Source organism: Prionailurus bengalensis, chromosome C1 (assembly GCF_016509475.1).
Source record: "Prionailurus bengalensis isolate Pbe53 chromosome C1, Fcat_Pben_1.1_paternal_pri, whole genome shotgun sequence".
Taxonomy (NCBI): Eukaryota; Metazoa; Chordata; class Mammalia; order Carnivora; family Felidae; genus Prionailurus; species Prionailurus bengalensis.
Window position 1 is genome coordinate 34,023,959 of NC_057345.1, and position 26,235 is coordinate 34,050,193.

At 46.9% G+C, this 26,235-nt stretch overlaps 2 protein-coding genes across 8 annotated transcripts in view; one reads left to right on the plus strand and one right to left on the minus strand.

The window, feature by feature from the left end:
* Window positions 1-365: 365 nt before the first annotated feature.
* Window positions 366-17,168, minus strand: MED8 (mediator complex subunit 8). 6 transcript variants are annotated; one of them, XR_006296566.1, is made up of 8 exons: window positions 15,636-16,687; window positions 14,807-14,951; window positions 14,140-14,280; window positions 13,863-13,944; window positions 13,259-13,507; window positions 12,418-12,478; window positions 588-722; window positions 366-413 (listed from the first exon to the last, which is right to left on the minus strand). XR_006296566.1 is itself a non-coding variant. In XM_043574660.1 (8 exons), exons 1-8 carry the CDS (start codon window positions 17,091-17,093, stop codon window positions 659-661), a joined length of 867 nt encoding a protein of 288 aa, XP_043430595.1. In that variant the 5' UTR covers window positions 17,094-17,168; the 3' UTR covers window positions 497-658. The 6 variants fall into 6 exon arrangements, 5 of the variants coding, with proteins under 5 accessions (XP_043430595.1, XP_043430594.1, XP_043430598.1 ...); XM_043574660.1 differs by lacking the exon at window positions 366-413 and adding an exon at window positions 17,088-17,168 and having other exon boundaries at window positions 497-722; window positions 15,636-15,754; XM_043574659.1 differs by lacking the exon at window positions 366-413 and having other exon boundaries at window positions 497-722.
* A 29-nt stretch (window positions 17,169-17,197) lies between these two features.
* The window catches only part of SZT2 (SZT2 subunit of KICSTOR complex), a 51,137-nt gene continuing 42,099 nt past the window's right edge, over window positions 17,198-26,235 (plus strand). For both annotated transcript variants that reach the window (XM_043574650.1, XM_043574651.1), the window contains exon 1: window positions 17,198-17,324. In XM_043574650.1, coding sequence (XP_043430585.1) covers window positions 17,298-17,324 — 27 coding nt within the window. In that variant the 5' untranslated portion in view covers window positions 17,198-17,297. The remainder of the gene's footprint in view (window positions 17,325-26,235) is intronic.

The window sequence follows — 26,235 nt, forward strand, 5'->3', positions numbered from 1 at the left end:
AAACTTAGAAGGAGAAAAGAAGAAGAAGAGGAAGGAGGAGGAGGAGGAGGAGGAGGAGGAGGAGGAGGAGGAGGGGAGCCTGCGTAGCTTAGTCAGTTAAGTGTCAGACTTTGGCTCAGGTCATGATATCACGGTTCGTGAGTTTGAGCCCCACATTGGGCTCTCTGCTGTCAGCATGGAGCCCGCTTCAGATCCTCTGTCCCCCTCTCTCTCTCTGCACCTCCCCTGCTCACACTCTCTCAAAAATAAAATAACAAAAGCATTAAAAATGAATACGCCAATATTAATAACCAATATGTCAATATCGTATGCATATTCATGAGCATTTGTGTAACCAGTATTTCCTACATGCGTACCGTGTGCACACACCATTCTGAGAGCACTACTGGAGGGGCTTTGGATTCGGCGTCCGTCTAGAGGCGAATTAGAAACAAACGAAGCAGATTATCAGGGATGATGTAACAGTCCCAGAGGTCAAACATAGTAGAGACACTTGTAGAGACTACAACTATCATTTATTCACCCGTGGTACGTGTCCACAGCAAGCCCCTAGTCAATGTTGACAGATTAAATGAATGAACATGCACCAAGGCTCATTTCGCGCAGTTCCTGTCCCGGTCCTAGGAGAAAGCATCTTCCAATATCTGAGAGAGATCATCTAGCCCCAAGTCCTACCAAATGGCATCTGCGTGGCCCTGGGTTTCCTGCAAAATATTCGCGGTCTAGAGGAGAAGACAGATGTCTGAGTAACCAATTATAGTGGCATGTGGTGAGTGTTCCCACAGAGATAAACCCAGAGAGTTACGAGAGCACGAGGAGGGGCCCCTCACCCCAGGGTGGGGGTGAGTTCTTGAAGGCTTCACAGAAATGGCACCAAAGCTGAGCCTTAAAGGACACGTTCTAAAGCAAGGAAATGCATTGCCAGCAGAGGGAAGCAAGTATGTGAAGGCATAGAAGCAGATGTGGTGGGTTTGGGGAGCTCTAATGGTCTGATGTGGCTCAAGCTCAGAGGACATAGAGGTATGGGCAGGAATTGGTTTATAAAAAGCCCTGTATGCCAGGGTAAGAAGTTTGGATTTGTGTTATTCAGCCCTGGCTGCACACTGTCTATCACCTGGGGAGCTTTTAAAATATCAACGTCTGGCTCTCACCTTCTAATGGCTGTTTTTAATGGGAAGCGGCTTGAGCACGTTTACGTGCTATATGGAGAAATATCCAGCATCCACATGGAGGGATTAGCCTTTGGCTAAGGGGAACACCTCACAGATGGCCACATCAGGGGACTCTCAGGAGACTGGGAGAGGAGGAGGCTGTTTGGGACCTGCAGAGAAGCTGGGTGGAAGGTTACCAGCATGAGGGGCAGGCTGATGAACTGGAGAAACTGAAGGGGTCCGGGAACTCAGTCTTGATAAGGATGAAGGCCAGGTGGTGAGGAAGGGGTGTGGGGGGAAGAATGCCCAGTAGAGCTGTCTAACAACTCCCCCTCCTTCATGCGCATGCGGCCTTCCTAATTGGAAGTAAGGTGACTTCCCCCAGGGTCCCACCCGACCTGACTCACTCCTCACTCACTGCTCTCTCAGGGGCCCTTCTCCATCCTCATTCCCCAGAAGATAAACCACTGATGTACTTTCTGCAAGGGTTCAATCTGAAACCACCCTCCGTGTGGATGCTAACAACTCGGTTCCCTTGATTATCTGAGGCTTTACATGTTCCAACAGAAAAATGCAAAGGAAGCGGGGTCAAAGAAGCAGGAACAACGAGGAACAAATGGGAAAAGGCGTGCCTGTGCGTGCACGGGTGTGTGTGGCGGTGGGGGGGGGTGCGAGCAGGTGGAGCAGTGGGGGGGGGGGGACAGAGCATGGAGACACAGGGAGTCGTGGGTTAAAGACAATAGGAGCTGAGGGTCAGGGTACCTGGGTGGCTCAGTCGGTTAAGCGTCCGACTTCAGCTCAGGTCATGATCCCGTGGTTCATGGGTTCAAGCCCCGCGTCGGGCTCTGTGCTGACAGCTCAGAACCTGGAGCCTGTTTCAGATTCTGTGTCTCCCTCTTTCTCTGACCCTCCCCTGTTCATGCTCTTTCTCTGTCTCAAAAATAAATAAATGTTAAAAAACAAATTTTTTTTTAAATAGGAGCTGAGGGTCTATAGGCTAACAGACACCAGGACCCTCCCCTGTTCATGCTCTTTCTCTGTCTCAAAAATAAATAAATGTTAAAAAAAAAAATTTTTTTTTTTTTTAAAAATAGGAGCTGAGGGTCTATAGGCTAACAGACACCAGGAGTGGCAGGTGGAGACAGAAGAAGTCTCCTGGGGGCTGGGACAGACTTGTCCCTTCACTGTCCTGTAAAGGACAAAGGGCACTTTCTACATCCTCACCACACAGAGGAGTTGGGGGGAGGGCTGAGTCCGTGAGGACAGGGGAGTAAAGAAAGGGTGAAGGGTTTGTCAGTTAATCATTCTGCATATCCCTGGGCCTTCACCAGCTAGTTAGTGTCCTCCACCTATGGCTGAAGGAACCAGGGCTGGAAAGACATCCAACGGGCAGAAGGGAGAGGATGCGTGCAAGCGCTCATCACAACTGTCAGTGGGTAGCCAATGCCTACACGCTGTGGGCAGCATTCAGGGTTCATGGAACAGAACTAAAGACACTCGGGTAGGGGGAGAGGACTGTGATAGAACCTGCAGAAAAGGCTTTGGAGGGAGAAAAGGGGAGACTCTTTCCTCCAGGGGAAGTCATCAGGATGGAGGAAAGACAGGTAGCCAGATCCGGAAGATGTGTGAGCAAGGCCGGACGGCGAAGAGAGAAAATATAGCTTATTATTCAATACCTTCTCCAGCAAGAATGGGGCCAGCTGCTTTCCATATGCTCTTATGGTTCAGTCCTGTAAGGTAACTACTATTATCACTGCTTTGTGGATGAAAAGAACAGAATCAGAAAGGGTGGTGGAGTTTTCTCAAGGCCACGTGGTAAGTAAGGGAGAAGCAACACAGGTGCTCCAGGCTGAGGAAAAGGTGTGGACAAAGGGATGGAAGTAGGAACACGCAGGACAGGTGTAGAGAATCGCTGCACCTGATGCTGCTTGGCCAAAGGATATGCTGCTGAATAAGAGGCCTTCATATGCAAGAAGGTTAAAAAGTAGGCCGGCCCCAAACCATGAAGTGGTCTGAATGAAAGTAGGAGGAGTTTTGTTTGTACTGGGGTGTCCCTGAGGATTTTTAAGAAAGGGGTTGGTAGGATCCCCCATTGTTCTTTACAAAGACAAACCTGTTATATATCCCCCCTGATATATAACATCAGGGGGAAAGGAAAGGAAGGAGGGCCAGCTGGGAGACCAGCCCCAATGCACAGGTGTGACACGCCCAGGGCTGTATCTAAAGTAAGGGGAGGGCGCCTGGGTGGCTTAGTCGGTTAAGCGTCCGACTTCAGCTCAGGTCACGATCTCGCGGTCCGTGAGTTCGAGCCCCGCATCGGGCTCTGGGCTGATGGCTCAGAGCCTGGAGCCTGCTTCCGATTCTGTGTCTCCCTCTCTCTCTGCCCCTCCCCCATTCAGGCTCTGTCTCTCTCTGTCCCAAAAATAAATAAACGTTAAAAAAAATTTTTTTTAATAAAAAAATAAATAAAGTAAGGTGAATGAGCAGGGAGAGAAGACAGAGCAGAGAGAGACCCAGAATTGACAGTAAGATGGTTGTGCGGGATAACTCAGGTGGAGCAGGGTGGAGGAATTGAATGCCTTTGGGGACACGTGGATTGTGAGGGAGGGTTGCACACTGCACAATCTTAAATACAGTTCTGTAAGTTTAGAAGAACAGGTGGGGCTCGAGGCAAAAAAAGAAAAAAAAATCCAAAGATTCTCTGAAATCACACAAAGTGGACTGTGGGAGCTCAGACACTTCCCCCACCCCCTTGTTTTCATTTCCTTTAGGGAATCCCTGCCCCACTCCATTGGCCTGGGAATCGTGGTTCTTCCCACTTCCCCCAATCCAAGCTCCTCATGCACAGAATCCCAGCAAGAATAATCAGAGTTCCTGGGTGAGATGAGCCCCTACTGTTGTCAAGTGGAAAAATACAGAGACAGAGATCCTCGGACATCGGACATCCATTGGACATCGGACCCTTGAGCCCACCTACAGCCAGTCACCTTTCAACTTCCCATCCACATAACCTAAACACAATTGGGACCCCCTTCCTTTGTTTTTGGTTAGGCTAGTTTAATTTTAATGTGCTGTAACCAAAGCAGTCTAACAGGCCATGATGCAATAAAAATGAAATTCCTCAGGAGAGAGTAAGGGAAGAGAATAGGAGTTTGCATTTGAATGCTGACTCTATACCCAAATGGCCTTTTATGCCCTTTTAAGAAGTTTGGACCTTACCCTGTAGAAAAGCAAGAGCTACTTAAAGTTTTAACTTTAATTTTCAATATGTTCAGTTGCAGGTACGCTTTTGAGGTCTGTGCTATAATCCCATCTTACAGAGGTGGAAACTGAGGTTCTTGGAAGTGAAGTAACTTGCCTAAGGTCACACAACACATGTGTCCAGGTCAGGAGGTGGTAGACGACAGGAGGAGGGGACACTGGAAGGATGAGTTATTCACTAGATGAACAAGGGGGCCTGGAGCAGGAAAAAGAGAGGGCAGACAGTCCAAGGAGAGGGTAGGGCATGTGCAAGCTGTGGAGGTGTGAGACAGCACCTGACTCCCAGGTCAAGGCCCGGCTGAAGCACTTCCAGCGTAACGGCAAGAACAGTGGAGCTGCCATGACAAAACAAGGCCCGTGGAACTGGTGGGAGTGTGAAGAGAAGCAAGCAGGAGCTCAGGACTGTGATTCCCCTGGGTTGGGGGGGGGGGAGACAACAGCAGCCCAGGAAGACCTGAGCACAGACCTAGTAAGCGTGGACAGATGAGGAGGGAACTCATCACACCAGCACAGAGACATCTAGGAGAGGAGTAGGGCCCCCGGTAGGGTCAGAATGTAGGCAGACTGTGGACTGAGTCTTCAGCTGGTTTGGACAGGGAAGAGATTCAGTTTAGAAGGGAGGACACAGAACATTTCAGGTGAGGGAGCTTGTCATTTGGTCTCAAATCAAAATCAAAGTATACAGTGGGAGAGTATAGGTGTCAAATAAGGGGGGGAAAGAAAATTCACTAAAGTAAATTCAAAAATGACTTATCGCACCAGGTAAACCAATGTAAAAATGTTCCAGGGACTGCTCTGCTCCGCACGAGCTGAGACATGGTGGGAGATCAGATGTGCACAGAGGATCTCTCAGGAGGCGGAGCTCCTGATGGCAGGCATGGTGTGAGCACAGACAAGGTGCAGAGGAGGGAGAAGTTATGTCCTCACCAAAGGGACTCATGAATCACTGGTTCAAGCAGCAATTCTGGACATTAGAGTTCTAGACACTACCCTGAGGATAGTGGGTATTTATTGAGCTTCTATTGTCAGGCACCGTTCTGAGCACTTTGTACGTATTCATCTATTTAAACTTCACAGCAACTCTACAATATAGCCACTAATATTATCATCCCCAGGAATAAGGAAGTTGAGGCAGAGAGAGGTAAATTAACTTGTCCAAGTTCAAACAGCTAGTAAGTGGCACAGCTAGGATTAGAATCCAGGCAGTCTAAACCTATTCTTTTTTTTTTTTTTTAATGTTTATTTATCTATTTTGAGAAAGAGACTGCAAGTAGGGGAGGGGCAGACAGAGGGGGAGAGAGAATCCCGAGCCACTTCCATGCCATTGGTGCACGAGTCTGACACAGGCCCAATCCCATGAACGAGATCATGACCTGAGCCAAAATCAAGAGTGGGACACAACCAACTGAGCCACCGAGGCCCCCTGAACCTGCTCTTTTAACCAAAATGCTACATTATACTCTCTCTCCAAAGTCAACCAAATCATCATACCACTGATAATAGCAGCGGCTACCATTTGTAGCGTTTATGACGGGTCAGATGCTATAGTGTGCCAGACACATACATTTCATGCCAAAGCTCACACAGCTAGCTATCAGGTAGAAGAACTGGAATTCAAACGCTGACAGTTCAGTCTGCTTGAACTTGGGGGACAATAAAGAGCATAAAAGAGAAGGTAACTGACCTTACTTAGTTGGCGTGGTGCTGAGTTGTGCACACACTGGGTTGTCAGGAGGCTTCACAGAGGAATGGTTCATTGGCTGAATTTTGAAAGATGATTGGGTATTCATCAGACAGAATGATGGGGGCAAAGTGTTACTTGCAGAGGGAACAGTGGGAATAAAGGAATGGAGGCCAGAAAGAGTTTGTCACTTTCAGGAAATCTCCAGCAGTTTGTACGGCTTGGAAATAGGGTGGATGGCAGGACAATATGGAAAATAAGTCAGGAGAAGCAGTCAGGGGGCTAGATCACATAGAATCTTACTTGCCTTTCCAGGAAATGTGAGCTGCTTTTTCAAACCTTTCCAATGAAGTAAATGTAATGACAGAAAGAAAGAAAGAAAGAAAGAGAGAAAGAGAAAGAAAGAAAGAAAGAAAGAAAGAAAGAAAGAAAGAAAGAAAGAAAGAAAGAATCAATCCTAGGAAATCTGGTAGCTTACTCTGAATCCCTTCAGAGTAGGACTTCCTTGAAGTATATTTTCTCTTCATAATGCATACATGATAGTTTTGTGTTGTCTGTTTAAATTACTCCTAGGAAAAGGAGTGTACCAGGATGATTTGATCCTGGTACTTTGTGCCTTGGCCACACTGCCCCACCAACCTGCCAGCTATGTGGACTCCAGCTTAAGAAACACAAGGAGGGAACTATCAAAAGAATTTTCATCAGGGGCGCCTGGGTGGCTCAGTCGGTTGAGTGTCCAACTTCAGCTTAGGTCATGATCTCACAACTCGTGAGTTCGAGCCCCATGTCAGGCTCTGGTGCTGACAGCTCGGAGCCTGGAGCCTGCTTCAGATTCTGTGTCTCCCTCTATCTCTGCCCCTAACCCACTCGCATTCTGTCTCTGTCTCTCTCAAAAATAAATAAACATTTTTAAAAAATTAAAAAAAAAGAATTTTCAACAAAGGGAGCAATGTGATCTGATCCACAGTTTACCCGGGAGCCAACACAACCCGGCATATGCGTTGGAGTGGGAGACAGGGAGTCTGAAAAACTCTTTTGGGGAAAGAGGCCTAAGTTGCAGGGCGGGATGAACAGATATTGGGGAGCCAGAATGGACAGAATTTGGTAACTGACTGGGTCACGGGGGGACCAGGGACACAGAGAATGAAAGGTTTAGGATGGCTTCCACAGACTTGGCTTAGGTCACACCCAGGAAATGAAAAAAAAAAAAACAAAAAAAAACAGGTTCAGAGGGAAGGATGGCTGGACTTAAACATGCGGTATCTGAGGTGCCTATGGATCCTGGGGCAGAGAGCTCTGAGCTGAAAATAAAACTTACTTTGAGTTACATACAGAAAACGTAGTGGTCACAGAGACAGCAGGCAGAAGGACAGAAGGCCAAAAGCTGCAGAGAAGGAATGGTTAGTGAGGTAGGCGCCAAGTGGGGAGAAAGATGAAAAGGTAATGGTCAGCACTGTCAAACACCATGGAGATGACGTAAGATGAGCATTGAAAATAATTCTGGATTTAGCCATGAGCTCAACAGTGATGTCTGAAGAGGAGTTCCAGAGGAGTGGTAGAAGGAATGGGAGGGGTGGAGGAAGAGGCAGTGATTGGAGCCCTGTATATCAAGAGCCTGGCTGTGAGTCAGTGAGTAGACAGGTGAGGTCAAGGAGTAACATGGAAAAGACACAGGACACTAATGGGGGCCATGAAAATGGGAGCAGCCCAAAGAAAGTAGTAAAAAACAAACAAACAAAAAACACAGGTAGCGCATGTGCAGGGGTGTGGGCAAGAGAAGACCTCAGACAGGAGATTCAGGTGAGAACAAGGGAAGGTGGTAGAGTGGCAGAGGGCAGGCAGGGAGGGGAGCAGCCCAGACTCTGACCAGGTTCTGATTCAGTAGAACAGGCTATCATCCCATGGAAAATGTCATTCACTGCTTTCACTGGAAGAGTCTCTCTGGTACACAGATTTTGCCCAGGGGATAGAGAGGGATGCTGGACAGTGGGAAGGTAAATTCTGACATACATCCATGTGTCTCTGGGGTAACTTACCACCTCTTTGATGAATTTTCACTAGAGAACCAGTGCAAGCTAGAAAACAATTGAGGGAAGTGGTCTAGAGGGAGGTTGGTAATGTTAACTTGCAGGTGGTGGAGAGGGAGCTTCAGGAATAGTTTGTAGGGGGTTGAAGGATTCAGGGGCTGAGCTAGGAAAATTTCAGTTTATCTTATATAACATAGTCAGGCAATGTGGAAAACAATCAAAATGCATGGGGACAGGACAGGTAGGCTTGGGAATCACGGCCAGAGATTTTAAAGCTAGGAAGGATATCTGGGATCAGCCAGGTGAGAAAACGGAGATGCAGGGAAGTCAGGTACCTTGTCCATAACGCACTTGGGGAAGTTGCCATGTCCAAATGGTAGGTGGCACTTGAGAGCTTGTGAACTCATGTAGAGACCATTATAGAGATCCAGCTCTGCCTCAGTGACTCACAGGAGTTCAAGAACAAGAGAGAGAGAAGTTAAAGGAGAAAAGAGAGGAAGAGAAAAAGAATGTCCTGTGGGACACATACACACATTGAAGGGATGGGCGCCATGGCCCCCATCAGATGGGCTGGAGAGGGTACCTTCTGTTTCAACTAGAAAGCCCCACGTGAAGAGCGGCAAATTCTTTCCGAGTGATCCCCCTGTGTTTGAGGCCATTAAGCCAGAGCGACATCAAGCCTCCATGGGTTGGCATGATGAACTCTCAGGAGTGATCCGAAAAGGGACGCAGTCTCTGGCCCATTGTTAAACTTCAATAGGCTATCCTCCCAAATTTGGAACAGATGGAAGAAAATGTACATCCCTTAATCATTTCTCTGGATAGTAATCAGGATTTGACCCAGGGTGGGCGTTTGGAAGGATTCAGCCTCCGTCCTGCCCGGTGCTGGGATCAGCTCACACGGCTCCTGTGTCCACAGGGCACAGAGAATACATTGTCCCTAAGGGGGATTATTCTGTACAAGAAGCTCAGACAAAGGGAGAGGTTGTTCCCAGCTGCCTGGGGGAGGTGAGAATGGAGTGGGAAAAGGGCCCAGCCTTGCACTAGGGCATTCCTGCAGAGTTCAGCTTCGTGCCTGACAGCGGCACAGGAGGTATGTAATACAGCCCTTCCAGTTCAGTCCTAAAGCCAGAATCTCTTACAGAGCTGGAAGGAGCTGTTTCACAAGAAGGTACAAGGTCAGGTAAAGTTGGCTAGGTAGGGCAGCAATAGACATCGTAAGAGAAAGAGAATAGGGTGACTGGAGCAATGAGTAAACAGGAGGATCCACAATGACAGAATGCCAGCCACAGGGCAAACCTGGAGAGGAAGCAGTCCTAGACAATGGTTGTCATGTCAGCGTGGATTAAGTAAGCTTCTGCCTTAAGCAGGGTGAACTCTGTGCTGCAGTAAGATCTCATGGTTTCACAGTTGCTTCTTTCTCCATCCTAGGCATAAACCTGGGGTACAATGACCTAATCTCGTTCTCCAGGAGCCCCAAGAGTAGGAGAAAACAGTCCCCAGGCAAAACAGAGCAGCCAGAAACAGGAACACCATCAAAGTGGAGCAAGAGAGCCATCTTTTACGAATCCTACGTCTGAACAAGTAAGCAGGTCCTGTCCTCTTCTCCAAAGGGAATTCCACATATATCCCCTCCTGAGGGAATGAGTGTGTGAGCGGAGGGAGATACCATCCACTGAGGCGCTTACTGGGCTGTCCGAATCCTGAAGCTGGCGATGCTACGTAGGTGTGTGTACTCCAGAGGATCTGGGAGTGGGAGGGAGTTGCAAATGAGAACATGTGCTTCCAGAGTACAGAATATAGAGATGTGAGTGCCTTCGGAGTAAAGAATGTGTGCTTCAGGTCACCAGATGTAGGTGAGGTCCTGCAGGTGTTCCCGTTGGGGCAGGAGGATATTTCCACTCTGGGAGGACAAGGAACCCATTTCAAATGTTGAAAATGAAGGTGGGATTACCTGGGACAACAAAGAAACTTTGGGTTGGTACCTCTCAACAGGTGGGAATCTTCTGCTGGAATTAAGGACAGCAGTCACCAAAAGATGATCCAGGGCTTGTGGGGAAGTACAACTTGAACTCCACTCAACATGATAGTTAGCTCTGAGACTTCCAGCAGGAAGGGAAAAGGTAAGATTAGGAACACCCGAGTGGGCTGACAGAGCAATAAGGCAGTACTGTTGAAATGGAGGAAAGGTCCGGCATTGCCTTAGAGCTGGTAACAGGACTCCCCGCGCTATTGTGTGCTACGATTAGTGCGCTTTATGGGTACCATTTCTTGTCTTGATGGTACAGGAATGGATGTGACATCAGGGACCACTTTTCCAGTACTTTGCTGCCACAGCCTGGCAGAACTCTGCCCGGCACCAAACAAATGCCAGAGTACTGGTGTGCGACAGAAGAGAACAGAAAAAAGGCAGCTGGAAGGTATGAACAGGCTCTCCTCAAACCTCTCGGGACTTTTAGATCAAAGATAATCAGAGCTAAGAAAATGTTTGAGAGAGAACAAATTAGAATTGCCTTGCATCAACTTTGAAAGTCTCAGACATATAGTCTCTGACCTCGCTATAGCTCTCTTAAAAATAGCTATTGGTTGGGGCGCCTGGGTGGCGCAGTCGGTTAAGCGTCCGACTTCAGCCAGGTCACGATCTCGCGGTCCGGGAGTTCGAGCCCCGCGTCAGGCTCTGGGCTGATGGCTCGAAGCCTGGAGCCTGTTTCCGATTCTGTGTCTCCCTCTCTCTCTGCCCCTCCCCCGTTCATGCTCTGTCTCTCTCTGTCCCAAAAATAAAATAAAAATGTTAAAAAAAAAAATCGCTATTGGTTAACTCTGACACAATGGCCATCAATTTAAATAACTTTATTCAGGGGCACCTGGGTTGCTTAGTTGGTTAAGTGGCCGACTTCAGCTCAGGTCATGATCTCAGTTCGTGGGTTCGAGCCCCGCATTGGGCTCTGTGCTGACAGCTCAGAGCCTGGAGCCTGCTTTGGATTCTGTGTCTCCCTCTCTCTCTGCCCCTCCCCTGCTCACATTCTGTCTCTCAAATATGAAGAACGTTAAAAAAGAAAATTTTAATAATTTTATTCAGAGAAACCCTTTGGTCTTCTGCTGACTCAACACCTGCCCCTGCCTGCAAAGGAGCCCCCTTAGGCTACAGACCTGACTCACTCTGCTCTTCAGCGTTATAAAAGTAGGCGAAGGTACTGGTGGCTGTTCCCACTCACCAGCAGTCTGGCTCAGGTTTGATCACAGTTTCAGTGGACTGGAGGAAAGCCATCCTGGCTGGAGTCCAGGAATTAGGTACTATGATGAGGATAACTAACCCCTGATGAACCATGGTGTGAAGTGTAATTCCCCTCCCCCTCCAAAGTAAGAAAATCTTTCATGTGTATGGAGTGGGGTAAAGGACAGGGGACTTTGTAACTAGCTCCCAGGGAACAGCTGAACTGGCTTCTTAGAGGAAAGGAGGAGAGCAGGCCCAAGCTTCACCAGAGCTGCAGCTGGACCGTCAGACCCAGTTCAGAAGACTTGTTGCCTGCAGGTTGGAGAGACGGCCGGGATGGAAGCTGAGCAGGGAAGCCTACAGAGCCAGTGTGCCTCTAAGGACACATAAAGGTTGTGACAGTTTCCGGGAGCACAAAATCAGCACAGGCTTTCAAACAGAACAGAGCAGTCCATGACCTTGTGTCTAGCACCTCACCACTGACACGAAGCACTATCACATCACCCTAAGTTCTGGATCGAGGATTGAGGAGGGCAGTGGGGAGATGTGGCTGTAGAAGCTATTGGGGCGCCTCGGTGGCTCAGTCAGTTACGCATCCGACTCTCGGTTTTGGCTCAGGTCATGATCTCACAGTTTGTGGGTTTGAGCCCTGCGTTGGGCTCCATGCTAACAGTGCGGAGCCTGCTTGGGATTCTCTCTCTCTGCCCCTCCCCTGCTTGCTCTTTTGTCTTTCTCTCTCTCAACATAAAAAAAAACAAAAACAAACAAAAAAAAAACCTATCATTTATTGAATACCCGTTATTTCACACACTGTACTAAGTGTTTTACATTCATTTTCTCATTTTAATCCTCACAACAACCCTATGAGGTAGGTATCACCATTTATAAACAAGAAAACGAGTTCAGAAAAATTAGATCACTTGCCCAAGGTCACTCAGTCAGTGGTGAAGCTGGGATTTGTCTGGTGCTGAAAGCTCACGTTCTTTTTATTGTACACATCTAGTTCAGCTTTGGGCAAAAGGCGATTTCACTGCCCACCTCTGCAAAGAGCACCTGGGAGTGGGGATTGCCAGCCACACTCACCGCTGGTAGGGATGCATTGAAGCTGACTTGATGTTGGTTTTTATTCCACTTGGCATTTTTCCTAAAAGGAACACAAAGAAAGATACCTGAAGCACAGTAAGATTTTCATGATAAATCAGACAGGTGGTCTCTCAAGTTCCCTTCTGCCACCACTCTCATCTCAGAACCTCTGCAGCCCCGGGTAGCAACGATCAGAGGTGTGGTTCTTGACCAGCCCTCTCCCTGAAGGTGCCTGGGAGGGAGGGGCTCATAGGGAAGGGGTCAGAACACACCCCAGCAGTCTCCTGCTCAGCTACTCCCAGACAAAACAGCTAGACCCCATTTAATGTCACAGGTGGAAGAGTATGTTCTAATTGTAATTGTTCCTTTTCTTAGACAGCTTTGAAAGAAAATGCCTCTTCTAGCTACTCACGTCTGAATTCCCCCACACCGTTCTCGCAACTATTAACTGGAAGCAGAAAGACAAGACACAGAGAAGAGTACGTGTTGCCTATTTGTCAATCCTCAGTGCACCTACCAGATGGTCTCCACTGAAGTCTGACCATTGCTTTCTTTAAGAAACGACCCTGACGGCACACATGATACCCAGAGTAAATGGGACAGAAAGGTATTTGAGACAGAACTCTATAATGGGGATGGGAGGTGCAGTCTCTGCTGCTCCAAGTTCTTTTCTCTGGTGCCTGCTACAGAGTCGCAAATGAGATTTTTACTCCTGAAAAGTGTTTTCTGGGTCACAGTTCAAAAAGAAAAGGAGAAAATCTCCAGCTCTGAGATGGCGGGGGCCCATTCCATCCAGCTTATCCCTACTTCCCTGCTCAAGGTCATCCCCTGCCCACCTTACCTGTTTGACCTGCTTGGGCCATCTGCACCCCACTGAGCATTGGCTGCTGCTGGCTTGGAGCTCCTGCCATCTGCACTTGCTGTAATCCTGAGGCTCCTGCAAGGATTGTGCCGGCTCCCGGCTGGCCTGGCTGGCCAGGACCACTGCTGCCTGAAGGTCTCCAGTTAGACAGCCCCTTCCCAAAGGCCACAGCTGCTACTAAGGCATTGGTGTCTGCAGGGTTAAAGGTCTGCTTGTTCGGCCGAAGACCTGAAGAAAAAGGTTAAGCGAGGAGCCTGAGGTTCGCCTCTGACCCTGGACTGAACGTAGCAGCAGGAAGACCAATATGGGCACCAGGGCCTGAGCAGCGTCCACACTCAATGGCAGCCCCGAGGAAGAGCCAAAAGACCCCCACAACTATCTCGGAGCTCTCCCTTCTCATTTACCCACACCCTCCACCTGCTCTAGGGCAAGCCCTAACTACAAAAAGCTAACAGAACATAGCATACCCTTTCCTAAGCAGTTCATTCTTACGTCCTCACCTCGCCACTACCCAAACCACCATTCCTATCCCAGTGATCTATCCTCCTTTTCCTTCTCCATTTTGCCACCAGTCCCTCCATACCTCCACTCTCTGATTCCCGCTCCTCTTTGCTGATTTTCTCCAGGAGGTTTGAGCACATTTTATTCAAGCTCTGGATCTGCTTCTGTAACAAACATACATTTGTGCAGAGATCAGGCCATTGACCAGAAATGATGACGGTGAAGTTTCTTCCTTGTGCTCCTCCAGGGGCAATTTATGGGTAAACCATGCATCCCTACCAGGCGCACACGGTAAATCCTAGCTTCTCACGATGGGGTTCGGGGCGCTAGGGGGCAGCAGGGCAGGGACTCAGTCCAACCTGAGCCACATCAGCACCAATGCGGGCAGCATCTGTTGTTAGTTGCTTCTCTTGCTCTTCAACCTCAGGATCAGGCTTGGTTCTCAGATGGTCAGGGACCACCTCATGGCTGAAAACGGGCACTCGTCCTTCAGTCTGCCGCTGTAACACACAGATTTTACTGATCCTCCTATGCAATTCACGAAGAGTTGATCTGGCCCGATATATAGTTCCTTCCATAGGCAAATAGTACATTTTCAGGGAAGACTCCACCTGACACTTCCAATACCTAGCTTCCTAGGACACTAGTCCGCTTACTCCACGCTTCATTTCTGTCTCCTCACACAGGTTTCTACCAGACCCAGGGGCAAGTTTCCCTTTGCTACATTTTAATAAAAGATTGAAATAGACAAAATCACAATAGAACATACCTCTTGCTCAAGATAGGTCTTGGAGAAGAAAGATCTTTGCCTTGGGGACATAAGCCTCAGGGTTATTTGGTACTATTGGGGAGTGGCTCCTCAACTCTAGAGGGACAAAAAGCAAGGCCTCCAAAATGCAGCCTTTGCTTTCTATTGCCACAAACTACTCCTCATTCAGAACTTCTAAAGTAACCCAGCAACAATTATGCTCTAAGTTCTCATCTAAGAATTTAATTTCCCACACTGTACCCTTCTCCTCCTCTTACCATGAGATCCTCATCTCGGTCTGGGGACAACACCAGAGGGATGATAACCTGGTTACGGAACAGTGGTGTCTTTTCGTGCTTCAAGACCTTGTTCAAAGTATTCAACTGTCCAGAGAGCAAGGCAAAGCTGTCCAGAACAGAGGGCCTGGTGGTGATAAGGAAGCGTCAGAATGTCTCAGTCAAGTAGCCTTGAAGGGGTCCTTCAGACTAGGAACACCCAGGCTCACCCCAAAAAAGACTCATTGCACTACAGCTGGACTGCGCAGGTACCAGACTGGCCCCGGGGGTTGTGGGGTTAGGAAAGAGGGACATACTTTCAGTTTCTAGCAGAGATGGAGAAATAAGGCAGTTTGTTACTTGAATGGGGTGAGACCCAGTGGCAAAATAAGAACCATGGCTATACTTATCACTAAAAACTCAGAAACTGGGTAAAATTCTCCTTTCCGGCCTGAAAATAGGATCCACACTTCCATAGTAGGTTGGACCTGAAAAGACTCAGCAGCAACTGTGGTAAGAGACCCAGGATGAACACTGCATTCTTACTATAGTGGGTGGATTACTGAGGGAGTACCTCCTCCCAGAGATGTCAAAGGGTGAGAATCAAAAGCTAGAAAGACCTTGGGTTGGGAAACTAGGCATTTCTCTACTTCCTTGCCACAGAGGCCCTAAGCCAAATTTCACTTGTTAAATGTTGGGAAACCCAGCTCTTACCAAACCAAAAGATGTTTGCAAAGTGATAAACTGTGATATCACTGGAGATACCCGGTCCACCAGGAGGCCTAGCCCCCCACCCATGGAGCCCTCCTTGGCTTACCCTGGCAACCCTTACCAGGTCAGCCGGTCATACTCGTTCTCCAACTTGTAAATGAAACTCCCCAGTGAGTTCTTCAGATCAGCCACTTGACTCAGCAGTGCATCTAATGATGCCTCAAGCTGCTTCTCCTCCCTCTGCACCAACAGGAACAGGTGGGTTACCCAGATAGGTGTATGACACATACAGAGGAAGGCTGAAGAGCCAGGATGACAGTGTGCAACACCAGTCGAGAAACACAGGATCTCACTGGCACAGGAGAGCCAGGTTTTCTATCTTTGGTATTTGGGTTACAGACAGCATCAACCCTCAGACCTTTCAATCCATTCGCCTGACCTCAATTCCTCCTTTCTCTCATCATCTCCTAATTCACGTCTGGCTTTTCTCTATGTTAGATACACTCTATACTCTCTCACTGAGACATTTTCACCAGACCTAATGCCTGGGCTTTATAATCTTTTGTGAACCCCTGCAGCACGTGTACTCCAACTTCTCCTGTACTAGAACCTGCCTTGTGAGCATGGCAGTCTTGCCAAAGACACAATCCCTGGGAAACCTACCTACACATGAAGGTTTCCCTGAATACCAGGCTTGTACCACCACCGCTCCCCCCCCACCTCCCACTCTTCATTTGCCCTCAGCATTTGATGTTTTCAAGCTTCTTCTTGCTGAATTAATCGGCACCCATTTTTTTCTCAATGCCAATATTTCTGTATCTCTTTCACAAGCTCAGTCAACTGAAAAACATTTACTGACAGCGGACCAGGTGCAAGAAAGTAAGTGGCAAGTGAAAAACAAAACAAAACAAAACAAAACAAAATGCATATGCTCCTGAGCACCAGAGAAACAATGTTAAATGCTAGGGTATCCGCAAAGCGTTTTCCTCCCATCTGGGGTCTCCAGTTTTACTTCATTTCTCCATCCTTAATAACTAACCGGCTCAGGCTGGGAAGAAAGATGCAAAACTGTCTTGCAAACTCGCCAACGTGCAAGACAGGGGCCTGGATCCTGGGTTCCACCCACAGCCTCAGATTATAATTAGCTTAGATTTGGCCACCGCCCCCCGCCCAACAATTCCTTCACCTCTCGGGCTGCTCTCCAATTCCAGATCCCCTGTTACGTCTGCACCCAACAGAGTCCATCCAACGACCTAGGCCGGGGCCTGAGCCAACACGCCTCCTTCTTGAGCCATCTTCCTTGGATCGCATTTCAACTTTGCCAATTTACAGCCTGACCCTTTCGCGCACCCCAGCAAGTCAGCGGGGCCTCTTTCCACAAGACTCGGCAGTCCGGGCCCCACCCCCACCTCTCCAGTCGGTCGCGCCCCCCATCCCGCGGTCCCTTACTCGTCAGCTGCGGGCTCTAACCCCTCCTCTCAGCCCCAACTCCTCACCCTCCCCTCGGCCAGCCCACTATCGACCCCGCTACCCGAAACCAGCTAGCGGTCAACAGTCCCAAACCTGCTCTCACCTGCATTGCGGCGTCAGTGTAGGCGGCAACGACTTCCCCTTCCGGTTTCCTAGTCCGAGAGCCTCGCTGAGAGGTCTTCGTCCCCCAATCAGGAAACTCAGAACTCGGTCCTCCCACTCACTTCCGGTTCCTGCGGGACGCTTGTAGCCGGGTCAGGGGTCACGAGTGGAGCATCTTCTCTGGCCCGGGCCGGCGCGGGAGGGCTGTGTGATGGCCTCGGAGCGCCCGGAGCCGGAGGTGAGGGGCGGGGGGGTGCAACGCTGGGCACTGGGCCCCGAGCTCCGAGGAGGAGGATCCGGCGGCCTGGCACGGCGGTGGCCTCCTCCCCTTCTGGGGGAGGCCCTGCCCCGTAGGCCCGACCATTGAACCTCCTTCCCTCGGCCCGCAGTTTTGTCGGGGGGCTGGAGCAGAAACCCGTCGCTCTGTTTTGGTTACTGAAATTTCAGACACGTCGCTGACTCTGGGGCTTTCGTATTCTTTGATCTTAATAACGGTAATAACAAAATCTGTAGTTTGATTTTCTGCTGCAGTTTCCGTGGGCAGCACGGCAGTAGACATCGATGGTTTATGCATTTCTCCAAACATCGGAATGCCGTAGACAGCATGAATTAATTTAGTTCTGGCGCTCGTGCATTTGGGGCGCAGCTTTGGTTTCGCGAAAAAACATTTGACTCGGAGTGAAACCTCGTCCAGCATTGGCACTGCCATTTAGCTATCTGTGCAACTTTGAGCAAGTCTTGATTTCCAGGATCCTGTTTCTTTCTTCATAAAATACCTGTCTTATGGTGTGTTGTGAGGACTTGACGTGTTAAACCAGAAAATGCACGGGAGGCATCGATTGGGTGCCAAGGACCACGCGAGAACTCATACATACATTACGTTATTAAAACTTAGGCGAAGAATGTGGCAGTATCCGCTCTCATTTACAGATAAAGGAATTGAAAAGTGAGGGAGGTTAAGTACCTTACCCAAGTGCTCCTCAGCTGGGGAGTAGCAGAGTTGAAGTTAGAAGATCTGAGCATAAAATCTCTCAGCTTTGGAAAAAACGGAACACTAGAACAGGTGCCCAGTGATGTAAGAGAATATATGAGTAAGTGGGAAGGGTCGAGGATGTGTAGAATGACATAAATAGAAGTCATTTATTGAATGAGTACTGCATGCCAGGCACCATTCTAGATGCTTTGCCAATATCAATTAATCCTCTTGTCCTAGACACTTTTATCATCTCCCATCTTTCAGTTGTGGAAATTGAAACACAGAGATCCTTGCAGGATAGTTACACAGCTAGTAAGTAGGGGAGCCAGGACTCCCAAAACAGGTGGCCTGGCCCCAGATCTTGTGTTGTTAACCATAGTGATTATAGTATAAATAATAAAATAGCCACAGGATGGTAAGTCTCCAGTTTGTAGGGATTTGGTGTTATGAAACCCAAGATTAAGTAGGAAACTAGCCTATTTTAAAGAATCAGACATGTTCACAAAGAAGCCATGCATCTGAAATGTCAATACTGAGCAAGACTATGAAAGAATTTGGAGTACTCCTCCGTAAGAATTAAGATGAGAGGAAATGGGGGCACCTGGGTGGCTCCGTAGGTAACGGTTAAGCATTCAACTTAGCTCAGGTCGTGATCTTTCAGTTCACGAGTTCAAGCCCCGCCTCCGGCTCTGTGCTGACGGCTCAGAGCCTGGAGCCTGCTTCAGATTCTGTGCCTCCCTCTCTCTCTCTGCCCCTCCCCTGCTCTCTCTGTCTCTCTGGTCTCTCTCTCTCTCTCAAAAATAAATAAACATTTACAAAACAACAGCAGCAAAGATGAGAGGAAATGGGATGTTGTAGCAAAATACGACATACCTTTCAGGCAGGTGGCGTAAAACAGCACTGTCCAATAGAAATCTAATACAGGCCATGTGTGCAAATTTTCTAGTAGACACATTTAAAATGGTAAAAAGAAACAGAGGAAATCAATTTTAATAATGTATTTTATTTATATATATTTCCAAGATACTATTTCAACAGGTAACAAGTATTAAAAACTATGAGCTACTTATCATTCTTTTTTGTACCAAATCTTTAAAAATCCAGTGTGTATTTTACACTTCTAGCACATCTCATTTTGGACTTTTGGACTCACAACATTTCAGGTTCTCAGTAGCCCCATTTGGTAGTGGCTACCATATTGATCAGTGCAGATCTATAGGAGCTTGGAGTCAAGACACATACTTGTGGGAGTCTCATTCAGCCAAAAGTGAAGCATGTGTTAAGTTCTTGATTTGCATTTCTGAAAATTTTATCTCAGAAAGTAAAGGGAGTGAAGTTTTCCCCTGGGCAGAAAAGTCACTGACTTTGAGAGGTTGTTACAATCCGAAGAGAGAAAATTGAGCATAGTCAGATTTAAGAAACCATTCATTCATCAAATATTTAAAATATTTTTATGAGTGCTGTGGATTCAGAATCGTGCTAAGTATCAGGGTGGATACCGAGCAGTGTAAGGCAGACATGTCCTCTATTGTAATAGAGTAAACAAACATTGAATTATAATAAGGGCTGCAAAGGAAAACTACAGAATGAATGAATGTTTAAAAGAGGTTCTTAACCGACTTTGTTAAGAAGTGTGTGGGGTGGGGGTGGTTTGGGATGCCTTCTCAGAGAAATGACACTTCAGCCTGAAGACCAAGTAGAAGTTGGCCACGAGAAGAGGCAGAGCGCATCACAGGCAGAGGCAATAGTGAAAATCCTGACGTGAGAAGGAGCGTAGAGCCCTCAGAGAACAGAAGAAGCAGCTGCTAGTGTGGGTGCAATGTGACAATGAGAACAGCTAACACTTCCAGAGTGCTTACTAAGTATCACCTAATCCTTGTAAAATCTCCACAAAATAGGCACTATTATTTTCCTGATGGCACAGATGAGGAAACTAAGGCACAGTAACTTCACCAAGGCCTTGTATTAATAAGCAGCAACAGAACCAACGTTTGATCCCTCTAGGTCCTCTAAATTGGCAAGAGATGGGTAAGAGATGAGAAGAAGATTCAGGCTGAGTCCATGCTAGAGGTTCAGGACTTACGTGGCATAAGTCCAGTGGTAAGGAGCCTTCAGACAGTTCAAGGGAGAAAATGTCTACATTACTTCATGGAATTCTTTATTTTTAATTTTTTTTTTTTTTTATTAGAGAGCATGAGCACACGTGAGCGGGGAAGAGAGGCAGAGAGAGGCAGAGAGAATCCCACGACCCTGGAATCATGACCTGAGCCAGTGTCAAGAGTCGGATGCAACCGACTGAGCCATCCAGGCACTCCTCATGGGATTCTGTTAGAAAACAGCATCATGGTTGGAAAAGGCTTCAAAAATTATTTATACCTTAACCATGAAAGGACAGGTGCAAAGAACAAACAAAAAACAAATTGAGATGGGCGATGTTTCCGTCGTCCTGATATATATGGTATGCAGTACAGTGCCTAATAATGTATTATTCATCTTGTAAATGGTATGTAGGCCTCAATAAATGTTCCAGAGAATGATAGGCTTCCTCTACCATTGTTCTCATTCTCACGTTTAATTGCAGCAACATCCTTATGAAGTAGGTATTCTTACCCACATGTTATCAATGAAGAAGCTGAGTCCTGGAAAAAATTAAGTAACTTGTTCAAGCTCACATAGATAGCAAGTAGTAGAACCAGATTTCAATCCAGGTCTCTGACTCTAAAACCCTGCTTTCTCTTTGCCAGATTAGTCCCAAGAGTAATGCATTTCAGACTCAGGGAGATTATATATTAGGGCATTGAAGCTCCATGTGAACGTGGATGCCGAGAGAATACAGCTAATTCAGGTTTGTCAAAGCAGAAGAATCACTTGGGGAGCTTGTTAAATTTAGATTCCTGAGTCCTGTCAACTCAAATTCAGTTGGTTTGGCTGGGGCCCAGGAATCTGTATTTTAATAAGCACCTCGCCACTCTCATGCACCTGGTCCTTGGATCACACTTTGAAAAATACTATTTTAGCTGCTTAAATTCTTATGTTTTCTGGTTCTGATCAATTACATCTTGAATGTGAGGCAAACTTCAAGATGATGGTTTGAACATGTTGCTGTTGACTTCGAAGGGTCATGTTTGAGGGAGAAATGTGAGAAAGATTAAGTTGGGCCAATGTTCCTGGTTTCAAGAGAGTGGATTCTGTAAGAACTGGTTGATGAACTAACTACGTAAGCTTCACTTGGCCTTGGACAGTCAGTCCATCATTCAAAATAACTTTCATTTGTTTGTTTTAGTTTGAGAGAGCATGTGTGAGCACAAGCAGAGGAGGGGCAGAGAGAGAGAGAGAGAGAGAGAGTGAGAGTGAGTTCCAAGCAGGCTCCACACTCAGCAGGAGCCCGACACAGGGGCTTGATCCCACAGTCCTGGGATCAGGACCTGAGTCAAAACCAAGCGTCAGTCGCTCAACCTACTGAGCCACCCAGCACCCCTGTCATTCAAAATAACTTCCAAGACAAGGTGGAGAAATGGAAGCTGTACTGTAGTGAAATCAAGCCGTCTACTAATAATCTAAAGAACGTTTACTAATAGCACAGCACCCATCTGTGTCTTCCATCCGCTTTATCTCCCCTTTTCCTCTTCACTTAGCAAACCCCACTCAACCTTCAGTGTCACTTTCTCCTAAGATCCTAGCTTGGGTCAGGTTACTTTGTTATATGCTGCCATAGAACCACTTTCTTTTCCTTTGGCACACTTACTCAGTTTGTAATCATATAGTTAGTAGAATGATTATTTGATTAATTTTTTCTCCATTACAGGGTAAATGTTACGAGAGCAGAGAATGCCAGTTTTTGCTTTTCGTGGTATCCTTAGGACCTAGCCCGGTGCTAGCATGTAGCTGGCCCTCCATAAATTTGTTGACCGATGAATGAATGCACACTCACCTTGTCTTTGTCCTCTTTGGACAGGAATGAGGACTTGATGGCATCCTGATGAAATTAGCAGGGAAATTAAGCTGGAAAGAGATTTGCTAAAAGACAAAACAGCACTCTAGGTTTCACAATAGAATAATAGACTGAATTTATCCAATATAACAGGACTAATTGAATAATTGGATGTGTTCCAAAAAGCCAGCTGCATGAGGACAGAACAGAGGATGTGTCTTAACAGCAACACAAGTGAAAAAGTTGTGGAGGTTCCCTGCGCCAACAGTATGGTAAAGTCAGTCGGACTTAGGAGACTCTGAATCTGTGACCTCACCTGGGTATTGTGTTCCATCCTAGCCCCCACATTTTGAGTTGAAAAACAGACCAGCCAGAGTTCATAGGCATATGATCTAAGATACAGTGGGGAAACTTGAAACAATGCTCTTTAAGATTTACCTGAAGAACTCAGGAGATGTTTATTACAGAGAAACAGAGACTCAGGGCTGCCATCAGATGTTTGATAGATTATCCTTTGGCAGAGGGTCAGACTTTCCTTTGGGTTTTATCAAGGGGTAAAGCCAGAAATAGGTTAGATGTTTTCAAGAGAACAGATCTCAAGAATGGGTCAAGATTATATCAAGAAGACAGATTCTGGCTTAGTGTGAGGAAATATCCAGCTATGCCAGGTAAATGGGGACGAGCAAAAAAGCTGAAGTGAATGGCTGTGCGGGACTCTTTCCAGACACAAAGCAGCAACTGATCAATGAATTGCTTGTTTTCACTTGTTACACCAACGCACGCATTTATACTTTCACACGCCATTGGGATACATGGTAGTGTTTTATGGAGGAGGAAAATAAAGTTCAAGACCAGAGGCTCAGCTATCAAATCACACTTTCTTTCAAAACAAATCGATTAGAACTCACACCCGCAGCCCTTCCCCAGATTCCAAGAACTGTAAAAAAGAGGTAATATTTGAAAAGAAAATAATAGTGAAAACCTGGTAAAAACAACTTTGGTGGAAGCAGAAGAAAAACCCAGACATAAAATAGGCTCGTTTTTCTATAAAGTGGATGAGGAAGGATGGGATCTCTTGGACAACACAGAGCAGACGTTGCTAAAAGTGAAAAGTTGGGAATCAGTGGTAAGAAATTCAGAACATAGCTCAAAACAGAAGAAACATAGCTTGTGAGAGCCATTTCCCTCACACATTCGGTCAACAAATATTTGAACACCTAGTACGTCTTGGCATTGTGCTGGTTGCTAGGGATACAGCAAAGGACAACATATAGACAAAAGCTTCTACCTCCTTAGAGCTTCTAGACTTGCAGGGGAAACAAAATTTACAAAGTACACAAATTCTTCATTATAAACTGGTGGGTGCCATGAAGAATTCTAAACTGCTTTGTGACTGTGTGACAGAAGTGAAACCTGTCATGCCTAACACAGTGCAGGGGATCATAGATTCATTCGTGAAACCCAGAATCACCAACATTTTAGACCTAGAAGGTGGAGCGACCAAGTGTTCCCAATTGTTCTTATGGTGCTGACCCACGGATGTGTGTTCTCTGTTTAACCCAGCTCAGTATGGGCCCAGATTCCTTCCTATGGTGTTTTCTTGCATAGCTGAAACAGGCTGGCATTTGGGGGAAAACAAGTCTTAGTACTAACTACCAAAGAAGAACCAGAGGAATATAGTACTGAGATTAGTGTTAAGATTATCTCACCTTGAGAAGAGTTGTAGAGAAAAAGAGTTGTACTGATTATTAGTTTTAAACATCAACTTTGCTTTGCTTAGAACATATGGCAAATTCACTTATTCAGCAAATTGTATGGAGCATCTGATGTGCCAGGCACTGCTGTAGGCTCTGAAGATAGAATGATAAACAAAGGACTGCTGAATGCAGGTATCCTTCCTATTCTGATAGTACTCCCGGCCCCAGCCCATCCTTTCCTAGAGAGCCTTGGCAGGGATCCAGCACCATCAGTTAGACAAGAGTGGGCATCAATCTCACACCCACACCAGCTCAGCCAGTCCTGAGGGAGAGCTTGACTGGTTTAGGAGGGCATCCCATCCCGAGACTAAGGTCAAGCAGAGGGCAAGTGACTGCTGCACATTCCTTCTTGGCCGGTAGACCCTTTGCTGTTTCTAGCATCTTGGTGATAAGGGTGTACAATCTTAAGGGACCTTTTGAGGGGAATGGTGGTTAGAAATGATGGTAAATACCTGTATCTGATTTTTCTCACTAACTTGGAAATCATTCTGCAATTTACCGGTTTCCAGGGCTATCTTAGTCGTCCTTGATACAGTTTTGTTCCTTCCTCCCCACTGCTTCCAATTAATCACTGATTGTTGTCTTATTCTAAAGGGTTCTTAAAATGGCAACTAAGCTCACTTGTCTTGAAGGTTGCGTTAGCTGAGTGTGTGTGTGTGTGTGTGTGTGTGTGTGTGCGCGCGCGCGCGCGTGTGTGTGTGTGTGTGTAAAACCAGACTTTGTCAATGAAAGGCAGTACTGGCTTTACATTCTGGCACAAGTGCTGTCTCATCGGAGACCAGTCTCAAATAGTTCACAGAATGGCTACTATGAGTAGCTCTGGTCTAGGCCACTGCCATCTCCCCTGGTTGTCAGGGGATCTTTCTGAATCACGTGGTAGCCAGAGGGAATTTTTTTTTTTTTAATGCAGATAAAATATAGCTCTGTGAAAAAAAAGTTCAGTAGCTTGCTCCAACTCTTGGGAAAAATCCTTGGCCAGCACCTACCTTAGCCTGGCGTACAGAAGCAGCATAATAGAGAATAGTGTGATTTTAGGTAGTATAGAGACGTAACACAAAATAATATTGAATCCTATATCGATATTTCAGTTGTCTTTTTGTTTTTCTGATTATGGCGGAGCATCCTTTATGCTTGTAGAGACCCATCATGTTCCTTCTCGGGACCACTTCAAATCTTTTCTGTTCTTAAACCCTCAGTTTTATCCGCTTGTCACTCTTCAGTAGTTGGGCTTTGCAGCTCATGAGGCCTGGGTCTGACTTCTGACCCTGCACCTACTAATTGTGTTAAATCATTTCACTTTTTTGGACCTCCGTTTGTTTCTGTTAAGTGTTTTATGTGAAGCCTGATTGAGTGTACGAGTGTGAAGAGCCTTCTATTATGCCCGGTAATAACCTGGTGATAGTTCACTTTTATAATATTCTTTCTGAGCGCCAGGCATTGTGCTGAGCACTTCCTATACCTGATTTCGCTTAGCCCCCTTAACAACACTGTTAGATCGGTATTAGGATTATATCCATTTTACAAATGAGGGCACTGAGGCTTAAGGAGGTTAATGAAGTACCTTTTCCCCGATCTCACAGGCTAAAAAGAGGCCAAATTGGGATTCACACCAGGCCGTCTGAAACTGAAGTTCTTGCACTTAGCGTCTCCAGGGGACTGTTGAATATGTTACAGGTGCTCAAGAAATGGGAGTTTCCTGCCTGCTTCCACCTATGCCATTTCCCAGTACCTGTTTCTGTGTCTTTTTTTTTTTTTTTTTGAGAGAGAGAGAGAGAGAGAGAGAGAGAGAGAGAGCAAGAGCAAGCATGAGCAGGGGAGAGGGGCAGAGGAAGAGGGAGAGAGAAGATCTTAAGCAGGCTCTGTGACCCTGAGCTGAAATCGAGAGTCAGATGCTTAACCAACTGAGCCACGAGGTGGCCCTGTTTTGTGTCTTTTGAAGCAGGCCTTCTGTCCTGAAGAAGAATGGCTTTCTTCATCTTTAGTCATTGTGTCTGCTTTCCACACTCCTCTCTGCCATCAACCATCCTTCGTTATTGCTTTTCCAGGGCTTTTTCTATTTCTTCAAATTTCCCCATTTGGGGGGAAGAAACCTTCACTTCCTTTCAGTACCACATTTCTCAACAGTTATTGGCTTCTGTTTATTTCTACCACCCTCTTCAGTCCTCGCCGCCTGGCCCTTCCCCTCACCGGCCAGGGACCCAGGGGAAGAAATTTGCAATTTGTCTAAGCCAGAAGGAGAGTCGTCTTTTCATCGGAGGCTAGAGTAAGGGAATAAAGGAATTTCAGGTAAAGATTGGTCAGGAAAAAATGTTGGGGGAGTTCAGGGCAGTGGACCCTTATTTTCTCTGTGAAACAGTGGGTGAGTTTATCTGCCAGGCCCCCAGGGGCTGAGAGATGGGAAAAAGTTCTGAAGGGGATGGGAGAGGTTGCTCACCAGGGAGAAGTGAAGGGATAGGTAAAGTCCTGCTGGAACTGGCGCCCCTGG